Below are 13,194 nucleotides of genomic sequence, written 5' to 3'. Positions count from 1 at the left end.
TTCTCTTCACCTTCTGGCACCCCTACGATTTGGACATTGATACGTTACTAGTTGTCTCAGAGGTTCCTAAGCCTCTCCTCATTTTTTTGCATTCGTGTTTCTTGTTTCTGTTCTGGTTGAATGTTTATTTCTTCCTTTTGTTTCAAATTCTTGATTTGAATCCCAGCTTCCTTCTCTTCAATGTTGGTTCCCTGTATATATCTTCTTTATTTCACTTTGTGTAACTTTCATTTCTTCCGTTATTTTTTTGCCATACTCTGTGATTTCTCTGAGCTCCCTGATCAGCAGTGTTTTGAACTCTGCATCTGATAAGTTGGCCATCTCTGTTTTGTTTAGTGCTTTTTCTCAGGTTTTGTTCTGTCCTTTCAACTGGGCCATATTTTGTTGCCTCCTCAATTTGGTAACCTCCATGTGTTTGTTTCCATGTATTCGGTAAAGCTGTTTTCACTCCCTGCCTTAGCAGTGTACTCTTTAGCAAAGGCACCTGTAAATTGTGTGATTCAGAGCCTTAGGTAATTGCCAGAGCAAGGCTACCACTTCACCCCTTTGTGGTTCTGGTTGTGATGGGGGGCTTGGAGAGGGGACAATGTTGCTGCCTGGCTTCTGGCAATTTGATCAGCACTTGCCCCATTTCCAGTCACTTCACCCGCTTCCCATAGGTGATTGGCACCCTTGCATTTGCTGCCCTGGGATTTTGTATGCTCTAAGACCTTGTGGGCCCTTCAAACAGCAAAAATCAGCAGTTTCATATGCTGCCCCAACCGCCACTGGTTTTTACAGCCAGAAGTAATAGGGGCTTACATTCCTGGTGCTGGGACCCTGTGTAGTCTGATCTTGGTCTGGGATCGCTCACTCCCAAGTAATTCCTCCTGGTTTTTATTCACCACAGGTGAATGTGGTACCGTCCATTCCACTGCCACCACTTGTCCGAGCCAAAACACCTCTCCTCCCCATCTCCATGACTCTGCTTCTCCTACCTGCCTGGATGAATGTGGCTTCTTTAAATCCTTGGTTGTCAGACTTCCATATAGCTCAATTTTATGATGGTTCTGGTTATTATTTGATTTTGAGATCTGGTTGTAATTCTTTCTATGGTTGCATGAGGAAGCAAAACATATCTACCTATGCCTCCATTTTGACCATAAAGTCTAACTTATTTCTTAGTACCAAAAATAGATATAAATCAATGTCACATTTGTAGGCAGCTTATTAAATTCTTAGGTTGCTTTTCCTAACTTGTAATACCTTATTGAAATTTAAAAGAACTTGATTTAACCCATTATTTGATTAGCTATTTATCAGTACTTATAGGTATAACTAATTGTATTAGATAATGTAATTACAGAAATGAATAATGATGTATCTGGCAGAAAATATAAGTATATAAATACCTATAGTTTTAACGTAATAGAGAAAAGGTTTTCATATCCTAACATAGGAAAAGTTAAAGAGCTATTAGTTGCTAATGGAAGGAGGTATATCAGAGAATATAGCCTGGAGAAGACATTTTAGCTGGGCTTTGAAGGCTAAGAATAGAGATGTGCAACTTAAGAAAAGAGCAAGAGAAAGAAATCTCAAAAAGAGAACAACAGCCCTGGCTAGTGTGGTTCAGTGGATTGTGTGCTGGCCTGTGAATCAAAGGGTCACCAGTTGAATTCCCAGTCAGGGCACATGCCTCGGTTTCGGGCCAGGTACCCAGTTGGGGATGTATGAGAGGCAACCATACATTGACGTTTCTCTCCCTCTCTTTATCTCTCCCTCCCCTTCTCTCTAAAATAACTAAATAAGTAAATAAAATACTTTTTAAAAAAGAGAAGAACAATGAGTAATGTAGTTTGGCTAGAATGTAAAATTAATTCCTCAAGGAAAGTACTAGGAGAGCAACTGGAAAAATAACAGGGCCAGATAAAGGCAGGCTCTGAATATTAGGCTAAAAGTTAAGGACTTTATGCTATAGAAAATAAGGAATGACTAAAGAAAAAATTCTGCATAAATTGTGTTTCAAAAGACCTTCCTCATCAAAGCTGCAATTACCATTAAATCAATGGTAATATATAAATAATTGTATCTATAAGGTTCCTCATGACAAGAAAAAATAAAGAGACTAAAATGTCTAGATAATAATTACACATTATTTCATTGGATTAGAGTTTAGAAGGGAAACCAGTGTCACAATTTTGTAATTAAAGCTAGGAAACCAGTCATTTTTTCATTAAAAGCTTAAAAGGGTTCATATGTTTATCCCATATTTCAGTAGAAGTTCTATATTTTACTTCCAAATCACTTCTAGGATTTTTGTGTCTTTAAATGAATACAGACCTTAGCTGCAAAAAGAATCTACAACTTACTAGTTTCAGAGTAAGTGGTTTCCCACAGAAATGAAAGCAGATGGCATCTATTTTTCAGTTCTTCCATTTTCCTTCTTAAACCTAAAAATAATCCTTCTTTCTTTTTTTGCACCCAAAAATAGTTCAAGGAGTTTCTATGATTATATTAAATTATCTAATAAGTTGATAGATACTAACACCAAGAATTGTTTTTGCCATTATTACTATTATATCAAACTATTTTTACTATTACTATTATTTCTCTGAGCATATGAAAAAAGCTGCTTGTTTAACAACTTCAGTCATCAAAACCTAGTCTGTGACGCTGGGATAAAAAGTAAATACACAGTTAACTATTAGTTTAAGTTCACAAAAGTCATATATTAAATAACTCATCTTTTAAATTTAAAAAATAACTATTTATGACTAGAGAAGCACAAAAGACACTGTAATTCATTGTTAAAGGCTTCTATTTTGAAATGCTAGATTCTAGAATTTTAAAAAAAAAGACTACCTGGATCCAAATTTAATGTGGCTCATACACTCAGTGGGAGGAAAGCAGTAAGTATAAAAAGAGATAGGTATGAAACAAGAGGAAGTTCTTCCCTTGTCTGAGAAGGCCTGGAGAGGCTTTTGAGGTGAAATTTAGTATTAGTCTTAAAGAATGAATAAGAGTTCTCTAGAAAGTATAAAAGAAACATGTGCAAAGGAAAAGAGGCAAGAAAGAGCACAGCCTGCACAAGGTTCATAAGGAACCTTGTACATATAATTATTTATATAATAATTCAATGATAATTATAGCTTTGATAGTGAAGGTCTTTTGAAACACCATTCACATAATTTTTTTTCTTTACTCAGTCCTCATTCTCTATACAATAAAGGCTTTACCTCTCTGCCTAATATATATAACATATGCATGTGAAAAAAAAAATGCAATACTATGCCCCACATGGTGGCAGTGAGAATGCAGTAAGATGTAAAGTTAAAGATCTATGCAGGAGTCAGGTCATAAGGAATGTGAACTTGATCTTGTAGATATTGGGAAGCTTTTAAAGGACTTTAAGTTAGGGACCTATATGGTCATTTTTTTGTGTATGCTTATTTGTTTATTTTTTTAATTGAATCTGAGATGCAAACAGTTATTCTCAGTTCCTGGTGCATTCTCATTATTAGTCCATGGTAGGTTCTTCTCTTATTCCTTCCAATCTCCAAGCCTCATCCCATTCTTTGCCACTCCAGAGCAATTGTCCTTTCATATTTCATGTACATTATTTTGTTCCTATATGTCTTACGAATTGTGTATTGTCATATTGTGCATGCATTTCTATTTTATGTGAATGGTATTGTATTATATATCCAATTTTTTACTCTTTTCCCTAAGCACATTGTTTTTAAGAACCATTTATTCCCTGACTGGTGTGGCTGAGTGGATTGAGTGCAGGCTTGTGAATCAAAGGGTCACCAGTTCTATTCCCAGTCAGGGCACATGCCTGGGCTGTGGGTCAGGTCCCAATATAGGGGCATGTGAGAGGCAAGTGATCAATGTTTCTCTTCCTCTCTTTCTCCCTCCCTTGCCCTCTCTCTAAAAATAAATAAACAGGTTTTTTGTTTTTTTTAAAAAAAGAACCATTCGTGGTACTTTATGGATATGCTCATATAATCTACTATTTCCAATTACTAGGAAGTTAATAACTCCCAGTTACTAACCTTATGACCCAGTTACTAACTTTATGACCTCATTTAAACTCCATATGCCTCAGTTTCCTAGGTTAGAGATTATGAGAGTGCTTTCCTCATAGAGTTGAATGTCAAAAGCTTATAACAGTACCTAGCACCTAATAAATGCTCTCATTGTTAGCTATTATTATTATTGCTGCATAGTCCAGGAAGAACTTGAGATCAATTTAGCTAATCTGGTGATGGAATACCTTCCACACTCGGAACTCATGCCCAGAAGAAAGCATGCTAATATAACCTAGTATATCATTCACAAACTCCCACCTTCCCCTAAAGGGCTTAGAAAAAGGCAAAGGTGTTTTCAGGAGGGAAAAAAAAACCTGTTGGCTCACATTATGTGTAGCTTGCTAACTCCTGAGGCAAGTATAATAATACTATAATAAAGATTCAAGTTGATGAGAACTTATGGTTGCCATAAATATAATAGTTAAATGTCAAATGTTATTTAATATCCATTCATTTTCTCCATGGGCTCAATGTTTTTCTTTTTGATTGGCATAGGTGTATGATAAAATAAAGCTATTAATGTCTTTCCAGTAAGACAAATTTTTACGAAATTCCTCACCTAAGTGACATATAGGATTACGTTATAAAAGATTAATTTATGGAAGCCACTGGAATTAAAGAATTGACTTTAACTGTTCTTTATCAAAAATATCTGATAATGTTAGAATATAGCACTCTCTGAATATGCACTTGTTATTGCAACTCTATTGTAAACAGAAAATGTAATGTGTAGTATAAACTCAATAATATTAGAGCAATATGATCATTTTCACTAAAAATATCCCAAATGTTTTTCTAAGTTCTCTTTAATAACATACACATATTGGTCCTGAAGTATGACTGTGAATTTTAAAATAATCTGCAATAAAAATAAACAGAAGAATTGGAATTTGTTTTATGTGCCTAAATAAAACTTAATGTTTAGACATAATAAAAATTCCATACTACACTGAAAGCAAGGATATAATTACAGTTCCAGTTTAGATGCAACATTATGTAAGTGATATTTCTAGAATAACAATCCATAGATGATCTCTCACAGCATTGGGTTTACATCACATACTGCCTTGTATTTTAGTCATCTGTATGTATGTCTTCTACCTGATTAAAAGCTCCTAGAAGGAAAACACTGTGGCTAATTCATCTTTGGATCTACTATAGCACATAGCATTCTGCTAAAGTTAGTAAGGAGTTAATAGTTGTTGAATGACAAAAATCTATTCATATTTACATTCAAAAGTGAATTCTGTGGTTGCCATCAGAACATAAGATTTTTAACCCCACATCACTTTATTCATAAAATTGTATTTTTAAAAGTCTTATAAAGGTTTTCAAACATGTTACTTTGAAATATCACTTTTCTAAAAATGTGTATTATTTTTCTTAACCTAATGACATACTTTCTGGGAAGAAACTGTCTGTCACTATTACTTTTAGCAACATATCAAAAATTTGGCTTCCAATGACCTGTGTTTGAAAATATCAAAATACTAACTGAACCTATCATATGTAAATCTGAACATTTTAAACTTGAATTATTCTAAGATTATAGGACTGTCCTTTCATACTTCTATCCCTAGCAATATTTCTAAAAACAAGGTTAATTAATTATTCTATTACCATCCTCTTCCTCAAAAACTTCAATCTGTTTCTTTCATCCACCCAACAATATATATCCTCTGGGAAAGATCTGAAACTAATTCACATTGAAGAAGCAAAAGACTGGTAACAGCTGAGTGTGAAAGCCTGGTGTGGGGATTATATGCATGTATAAAATAATATATGAAGCTGGAATTGATGATCCCTAAAATCCATTCCAGTTCAGGTTACCTCCTTTAGGGATGTTTGTAGCCTAATGCATTATTCATTCACTCTGCTTTATGTAGCACCTGAAACAGGTAATCACATACTGCAACTTTAATTATTCATTAAACAAACCTATGATGGGATGCTTACTTTGTGCCATACATTGTACTAGGTGCTTGCAGTATCACGTAGATGTCTACTAGGTGATGTAGAAGTACTCAGGAAAAGACAACTAAGGGAGTTGAGATGAAAGAGTTGATGCTTAAACTTTCTCTTCAATACAGTAGAAATTTCCAAGGTTGAGTGGAGTACCACAAACCCTGTTTAAGTAAGGAAGATGGCGGCTATAAAAAGAGAGATGTAAAAGACATATTGAGTGTTTTCCGCAGCTGAAGGCTGGGTAACACAGGACAAGTGTTCACAGCACTTAACTCCGGTTATAATTTGGCATATTTGGCATGATTACTTGATTAAAGCCTGTCCCCTGTTAGACCGTAAGTTGCTCGAGTGCGTGGAAGGCGCCGGCTTTGGCCCATCATTGTTCTCCGGAGCCTAACACGCTGCTTCGTGATTCCGAACAAATGTTTAAGAATGAATAAATTAAAGGTACGCCCGGAGTTAAAAAGTGTCATTTCCAAAGCATCTTGAAGAGTGAACCTTCTCCACTAAAAGGAAGAGAAATCATGGTGCCTTCTGCAGCCAATTTGAGATCCTCGGAAAGAATCAAACCCTAGAGCAAGGCTGTCTTCCCATGTCTCCCCTCCGAGACACAAATCCCCGAGGAGTCACAGAGCCCTGAGCGCCGGCAGCTGGAGCTTGGTTAACAAGGGCGCAGAAGTCTGGCCTCCACTCTCACCGGGCGAGGATGACCGGATCATCCACACCTGGAGCGCCGGCGGCGCCTCAGGCAACGGTGCCCGGAAATGTATTTGCTCGTTGCGGAGAGAAAAGCAACCTAATTAACTTCCAGACGGGTAAACGGAAAAGATAAAACAATTCCAGTAAACCAGGAAATCCTATATACCTACGCTTGGCTCCTGGCCGGAGACGCCCGGTACAAGCGCAGTACAACTCACTGTAGAGCCCAGGTACCTCCCCTAGGCGTAGAGGCAGAGCGCTCTCTACCGGCCCTGGCGACCTCGCCTCGGGGTTCCATCACTATACCCGCCCCCTGTCCCTGCCCTTGCCCCTGCTCCGCCTCCTGCCCCGCCCCCTACCCCGCCCGATTCAGGCTCACTAGAGTAAGAACGTAAGTGTCCCTTAGGGGCTCCACGGAACTAAACTTCCTCTGCCTCTTGTTTCTACTCGGAAAGATTTTAATTCAGCCGAATCGATTGGCATTAAAGGGCAAAGCGGAAAGGGAAGTGCTCTTAACGTGACGAGGCCTGAGGGACTGAGCGGAAGTCCTGGTTCACACGCCTCACGGAGAGCATCCTGGGAGCCGGAAGGAGGCGGGATCACCTACGGTGGACCGGAGTTCTGGCAAACTCGCGTGGTAGGAGAGCGCGTGGCTGTTGCAAGAAACGTGTTGCTGGACTTGGGACCCGTGCACGGAGTTCAGGGGTGACGGATAGCCCGACCTCGGTGTAGAACCTGAGACCACGAGCTATGGTGGGGAGATCCCGGCGGCGCGGAGCGGCCAAGTGGGCAGCTGTGCGGGCCAAGGCAGATTGCGGCCCCGCGGACGGAAAGGAGGACGATTTAGAATTGCCGCCCTCACCAGGGGACTCCAGCTACTACCAAGATCAGGTAGATGATTTCCATGAGGCCCGATCTCGAGCCGCCTTGGCTAAGGGCTGGAGCGAAGTGGAGAGTGAGGGCGAGGAGGAGGATGGTGATGAGGAGGAGGAGGTGCTAGCCCTAGATATTGCCGATGAGGATTCAGAGAGTGCCGGGGATGAGGAGGATGACGATGATGGTGGGAGCTCCGTGCAGAGTGAGGCTGAGGCCTCTGTGGATCCCAGTTTGTCGTGGGGTCAGAGGAAAAAACTTTACTATGACACAGACTATGGTTCCAAGTCCCGAGGCCGGCAGAGTCAACAACAAGTAGAGGAGGAAGAAAGAGAGGAGGAGGAAGAGGCACAGCTCATTCAGCAGCGCCTAGCCCAAGCCCTGCAAGAGGATGATTTTGGGGTTACCTGGGTTGAGGCCTTTGCAAAACCTCAGGTGCCTCAGGTAGATGAGTCTGAGACACGGGTCGTGAAGGATTTGGCAAAAGTTTCGGTGAAAGAGAAGCTAAAGATGCTGAGGAAGGAATCACCGGAGCTCTTGGAGCTGATAGAAGACCTGAAAATTAAGTTGACAGAGGTCAAAGATGAGCTCGACCCATTGTTGCAATTGGTGGAGAAAGGGATTATTCCACCTGGAAAAGGAAGTCAATACCTGATGACCAAGTACAACCTCTACTTGAACTACTGTTCCAACATCAGTTTTTATTTGATCCTGAAAGCAAGGAGAGTCCCTGCGCATGGACATCCTGTTATAGAAAGGCTTGTTACCTACCGAACTTTGATCAACAAGCTGTCAGTTGTGGATCAGAAGCTGTCCTCTGAGATTCGTCATCTGCTCACACTTAAGGATGATGCTGGAAAGAACAAACTAACTGCAAAAGCAAAATCCACCAAGGCCAAACCAAAACCTGTGTCAGAGGCTACTGCTGCCTCTGCTGTTAAAGATCTTTCTGATGATTCCAGTTTTGATGAAGCTGCACTGAAATACTCTAAAGAAACAGAAGACAGGCAAAAGCTGAAGAGAAAGAAAGAAAATAATACTGAAGAACAGGCTCTTGAAGATAAAAATGCAAAGAGAGCCATTACTTATCAGATTGCTAAAAATCGGGGACTTACACCTAGGAGAAAGAAGATTGATCGCAATCCCAGAGTGAAACACAGGGAGAAGTTCAGAAGAGCCAAAATTCGAAGAAGAGGCCAGGTTCGTGAAGTTCGCAAAGAAGAGCAACGTTATAGTGGTGAAATATCTGGAATTCGTGCAGGAGTTAAAAAGAGCATTAAGCTGAAGTAAAGTTTTGCTTTCTTTTGCAAGCTTTAGATCAATAAAATTTAATTTTAACTAGAGAATTGAGTGTATTAATATATAATACCTAACCTTTAAATATTGTCAGCAGAGAAATTTATTTGGGTTTTTCCTCAATTTACTTGTCCTTTAATTTATATTAAGGTTATACTAAGAACTGGGAGCAATATGCAAGTGCTTGGGAAAAGATGGTGTTGAAAAAAGTTCTCCAATCTCCTGTCAAGTAGTAGCCTAGGAAAATTTCACAGCTAGTTGTGGAGCATCAAACTTAAGAGGTCTTCTATAGTTTTCCATATAAACTGAAGTGAATGCACCTTTAGCAATCATTTGTAAAACAGTCTATAAAATAGTTCTGATATTTAATTTACCTAAGTATGTATTCTTAAGCAGAACACTTGTTAATAAATAGGTTTAATGTTAAGAATTTTGTACATTCTGTGTAGTAAATAAAAGCTTAGGAGTGAAGAGGAACTATGGTTAAAAGTAGAGATATTCCTTAATTACATTAACTGATATTTTCTAATAGTCCTTAATGTGGTAAATAGGTAAAAATTCCACTTCCCCCTCTGTACTGGTGACTTGGACTGGTTGCTGTTTCTACTCTCCATTTGCTGAAAATTTGGTATGATTACCTCTTATGTGAGTGCCAACTTCAAGTGGTAACAAAGTTACATTTTTCTTAGTTGCTCTGGTGTGTACAGTAGGAGAGATTGAGATGGTGAACATAAAAATATTTAAGTTGATGCCAGGGAAGAGAATAAGAGAGGACTAGTGAAGCAAAGCACAGAAGATGACTTAACTATGTCAGTTTTTCATTAAATATTGTGCCAGCTGCTAAAGAGGCAGAGATGATTAATGGTTAATATTGAGTAAATACTTGCCATGTACCAGATATGTATCATGTTATTTAATCTTTGCAGTAACTTTGTGATGTAGTACTGTTCCTTATCAGAGATCAGAATGCTGAAATTCATGAAGGTTAAATTTCTAAAGGACATCTTGAGATTTGGGTCCAAACCAGCTTAATCTGAGCCTTTACTCTCTTAACCTCTGGCTTACATCTGCTTCCTCAGAGTAGCACACATGTCAAATAAGTTTATCTTTTGGGAGTAAAATTAACATTTACTGAGTGCTAAAGTACACTTTGTACTTTTTCCTCATAACAACTCTTGTGTGATAAATTCTATTATCCATATTTATAAAGATGAGGAAATTAATGAAGTAACTTCTCAAGGTTATATAGCTATTAAGTGGCAGAGGTAGGATTTCATCCCAGCCTTTCTTCGGAGTACTGTCCTTTTGATATCACATAAAAGGTGTAGGTTTTACAGTTAACTTACTACGGTGGTTCTGAATTATTTGATCTCTTGACTCATTTTCTTCATCTGTATAGTACAATTATTTTACCTACCTTGAAGAAAAGATAAAACAATGGTTAAGAGCTGTGAGATCATAGAAAAAAAAAAAAAAAAAATATATATATATATATATATATATATATATATTGGTCTTTGCTCCCCCTCCCTCCATACCCTCTATTCCTCACACAGGGTTCCTAAAACCCTCGTCAATTCCTAAGTGTATAGAGCACTCTGGAGCATCTTTTGTTCTAAGGAGGTAACTTGATAGGCTTTCTGCCTGGTCACCAGAAAGATCAAGCCATGATTAGAAACTTAGAATTTTCAGTCCCATTCTCCATTCTCCAAAAAGGGGAGAGGAGCTGGAAATGGAGTTCATGATGGATTAAGCCTTCGTGAGGAAGTCTCCATAAAATCCCAATAGTGTGGGGTTCAGGGGGCTTCCAGGTTGGTGAACATATCCACATACTGGGAAGGTGATGCACCCCAATTCCACAAGGACAGAAGCTCCTGTGCTCAGGACCCTCCCAGACTTCGTCCTATGTATCTTTATCTGACTGTTCATCTGATCCGTTTAGTAAACTGGTAAACTTAAGTGATTCCATAAGTTCTGTGAGCAAATCAACCAGTGTTAACATGTTTTAAATTTCACATAGTGTATTTTCTCATATCAAAGTCTTTAATCATTTTTTAAGATTTTATTTATTTACTTTTAGAGAGAAAGGAAGGGAGGGAGAAAGAGGGAGAGAAACATTAATGTGTGGTTGCCTCTAGTGCACCCTGAACTGGGACCCAGGCCACAACTCAGCATGTGCCCTGACTGGGAATCAAACCAGTGACCCTTTGGTTCACAGGCTGGCACTCAGTCCACTTAGCCACACCAGCCAGAGCTCAAAATTTTTAATTTAATGTAGTTACTTTAGCTATATATTCCAGATATGTATTCTTTTTTTTTAATTTATTAATTGATTTTTAGAGAGAGACATTGATTTGTTCTTCCCTTATTTATGCTTCTGTGTGCCCTGATCAGGAATTGAACCTGCAACCTTGGCGTATCAGGACCCATTCTAACCAACTGAGCTACCCAGCCAAGGCTCCTAATATGCTTTCTTGACTCAGCTATTAACTTTGGGGGGAAAAAGCAATGATTTTTTTTTTTTAACATTTGATTCAAAATGAAGCTTTAAGTACAGTAAATTTTAGGAATCAACATTTTTTAACTATAAAACAAAAAAATCCTGGGAGAAACTAATAATGTTCTTCCTTAAGAGAAACAAGACAGGGTAGCAATCAGGAACCTGATCTCCCAACCCAGATTAAGTTTAAATCCCAGTTTCACCACTTAAAGGTGTATTGGTTCTACCTAACCTTTCTATATCCCAATTTCCTCACCTTGACTGTTATAGCCATTTAAAAGTTAAACCGTATAACATAACATTTATAACAGCAACTGGCAGGTTGTAAATACTTAGAATTAGTTGGTTGGGTTTTTTTTAACTAATTTACTCCGCTTGAAAGTTAATTTTCTCCTTGGTTTTAACATAATGGTTCTTAAACCAGAATGCCTGAGGATCAGTTGGTAAGTTTAAAATGCAGATTCTGGTTTAACTGACCTGATGTCTACTCAGAGATCTGTATTTTTAACAGGTAACTCAGATGATGCTGATCCAGATGGTCTATAGAACACACTTGGGGCAACACTGCTCTGGGCACACGGATTTTTAGGTTTCTCTTACCTAGTGACAGAGACATATGAATGAAATGACATTGAAATATGATGTGGTATTACTATGGGACTACAAAAAACTCAAGGAAAGCCACAGGAGCATCTGTTGAAAGCAAAGAAATAGGCCTACTCACAACATTTTACACACCATATCAGTGGGTTCCTGGACTCTGAAGCCAGGAGTCCTTGACCTCAGTAAGAAAACTTACACTAGGAGACTGTTACTTTTATACCCTTAAGCATTCCTTTATGTGGTCTGTGTTAATCTGTATACTAGAAAATCTTACCATGGGTAGGAGAGGGGATTATTCAAAGTAAGTAAATGACTGAACAATTTTATTAGCACCTAGAATTTTTAAATATTAAATGATCTCTTTTAGACATACATTTCTAATCACACCATGCTTGAACATACCCAAAAAGGGATGTTATGGCCAAATAAGTTATTAAAATTCATATTCAGTTCAATTTTCTTTAATCACTTCTTTCCTTATCAAAGAATTTGGATAAGATTTTAGAAAGGGGTTTTTAATAAAAAGGTGAGGGAGGCTGCTGAAATACTAGAGGAATAAATTGATTGTATTTTGTAAAAAATTCAAAAGACGTCAACTTTGGGAGTATACACATTGGTTGAAGAGAAACACTTTACAGTTAGAGCCATTTACTGCATACCAGCTCCAAGTCGTTTGCAATAACACAGGCAAGAAAAGATGATTTCAATTAGAGCAGACAGCACAAATTGAAGAGACAGATTTGAGAAAACTTTGGAAGAGAATTTGAAAAACAGCACATGAGAACTGGAATAAACTGAAGATAAAAAGCAAACAACCAAAGAGTTTTAGCAACACTATTAACGTATTAAAACTAAACACACAAAATGAGGTAAGTTCCTTTAGTGTAGGAAATCTATTCCACAGTATTAAGAAACACGACTTTGCTGTTAGCCAATCTTCATAACAAAGAATTATCAAACTATTAACAGTCCCTCAATATGTTTCATTATTCTCTATTATAAAGTTAACACATTCATGGTGGACTAGTTGCAAATACAGAAGAGTAGGAAAATACACATTTCTACCACCCAAAGAAAAGTGCTGTTTGACCTAGACTAAATACATTGCTTAAGATAAAAGATATTTATTGAGAGTGTAGTGTTGCATTAAGAGTAGAGTTTATATCTCTTAAGAGCATTACAGCCCCT

General features: G+C 38.1%; 1 protein-coding gene across 1 annotated transcript; it reads left to right on the top strand.

The window, feature by feature from the left end:
- The first annotated feature begins 7,284 nt into the window (after window positions 1–7,284).
- Window positions 7,285–8,953, top strand: UTP3 (UTP3 small subunit processome component). The gene has a single exon (XM_090268118.1). The coding sequence runs from the start codon at window positions 7,485–7,487 to the stop codon at window positions 8,895–8,897; it is 1,413 nt and encodes a 470-aa protein (XP_090124244.1). The 5' UTR covers window positions 7,285–7,484; the 3' UTR covers window positions 8,898–8,953.
- Window positions 8,954–13,194: the final 4,241 nt, after the last annotated feature.

The sequence above is a fragment of the Furipterus horrens genome, unplaced genomic scaffold, assembly GCF_987537825.1.
Source record: "Furipterus horrens unplaced genomic scaffold, mFurHor1.1.pri manual_scaffold_2, whole genome shotgun sequence".
NCBI lineage: Eukaryota > Metazoa > Chordata > Mammalia > Chiroptera > Furipteridae > Furipterus > Furipterus horrens.
Note: the sequence above shows the minus strand (reverse complement) of the source record. Positions and strands in the feature narration are given on the sequence as shown.

Bases quoted from the DNA above. Each gene is read 5' to 3' on its own strand.
- UTP3 (XM_090268118.1), top strand. From the start codon at position 7,485: ATGGTGGGGAGATCCCGGCGGCGCGGAGCGGCCAAGTGGGCAGCTGTG.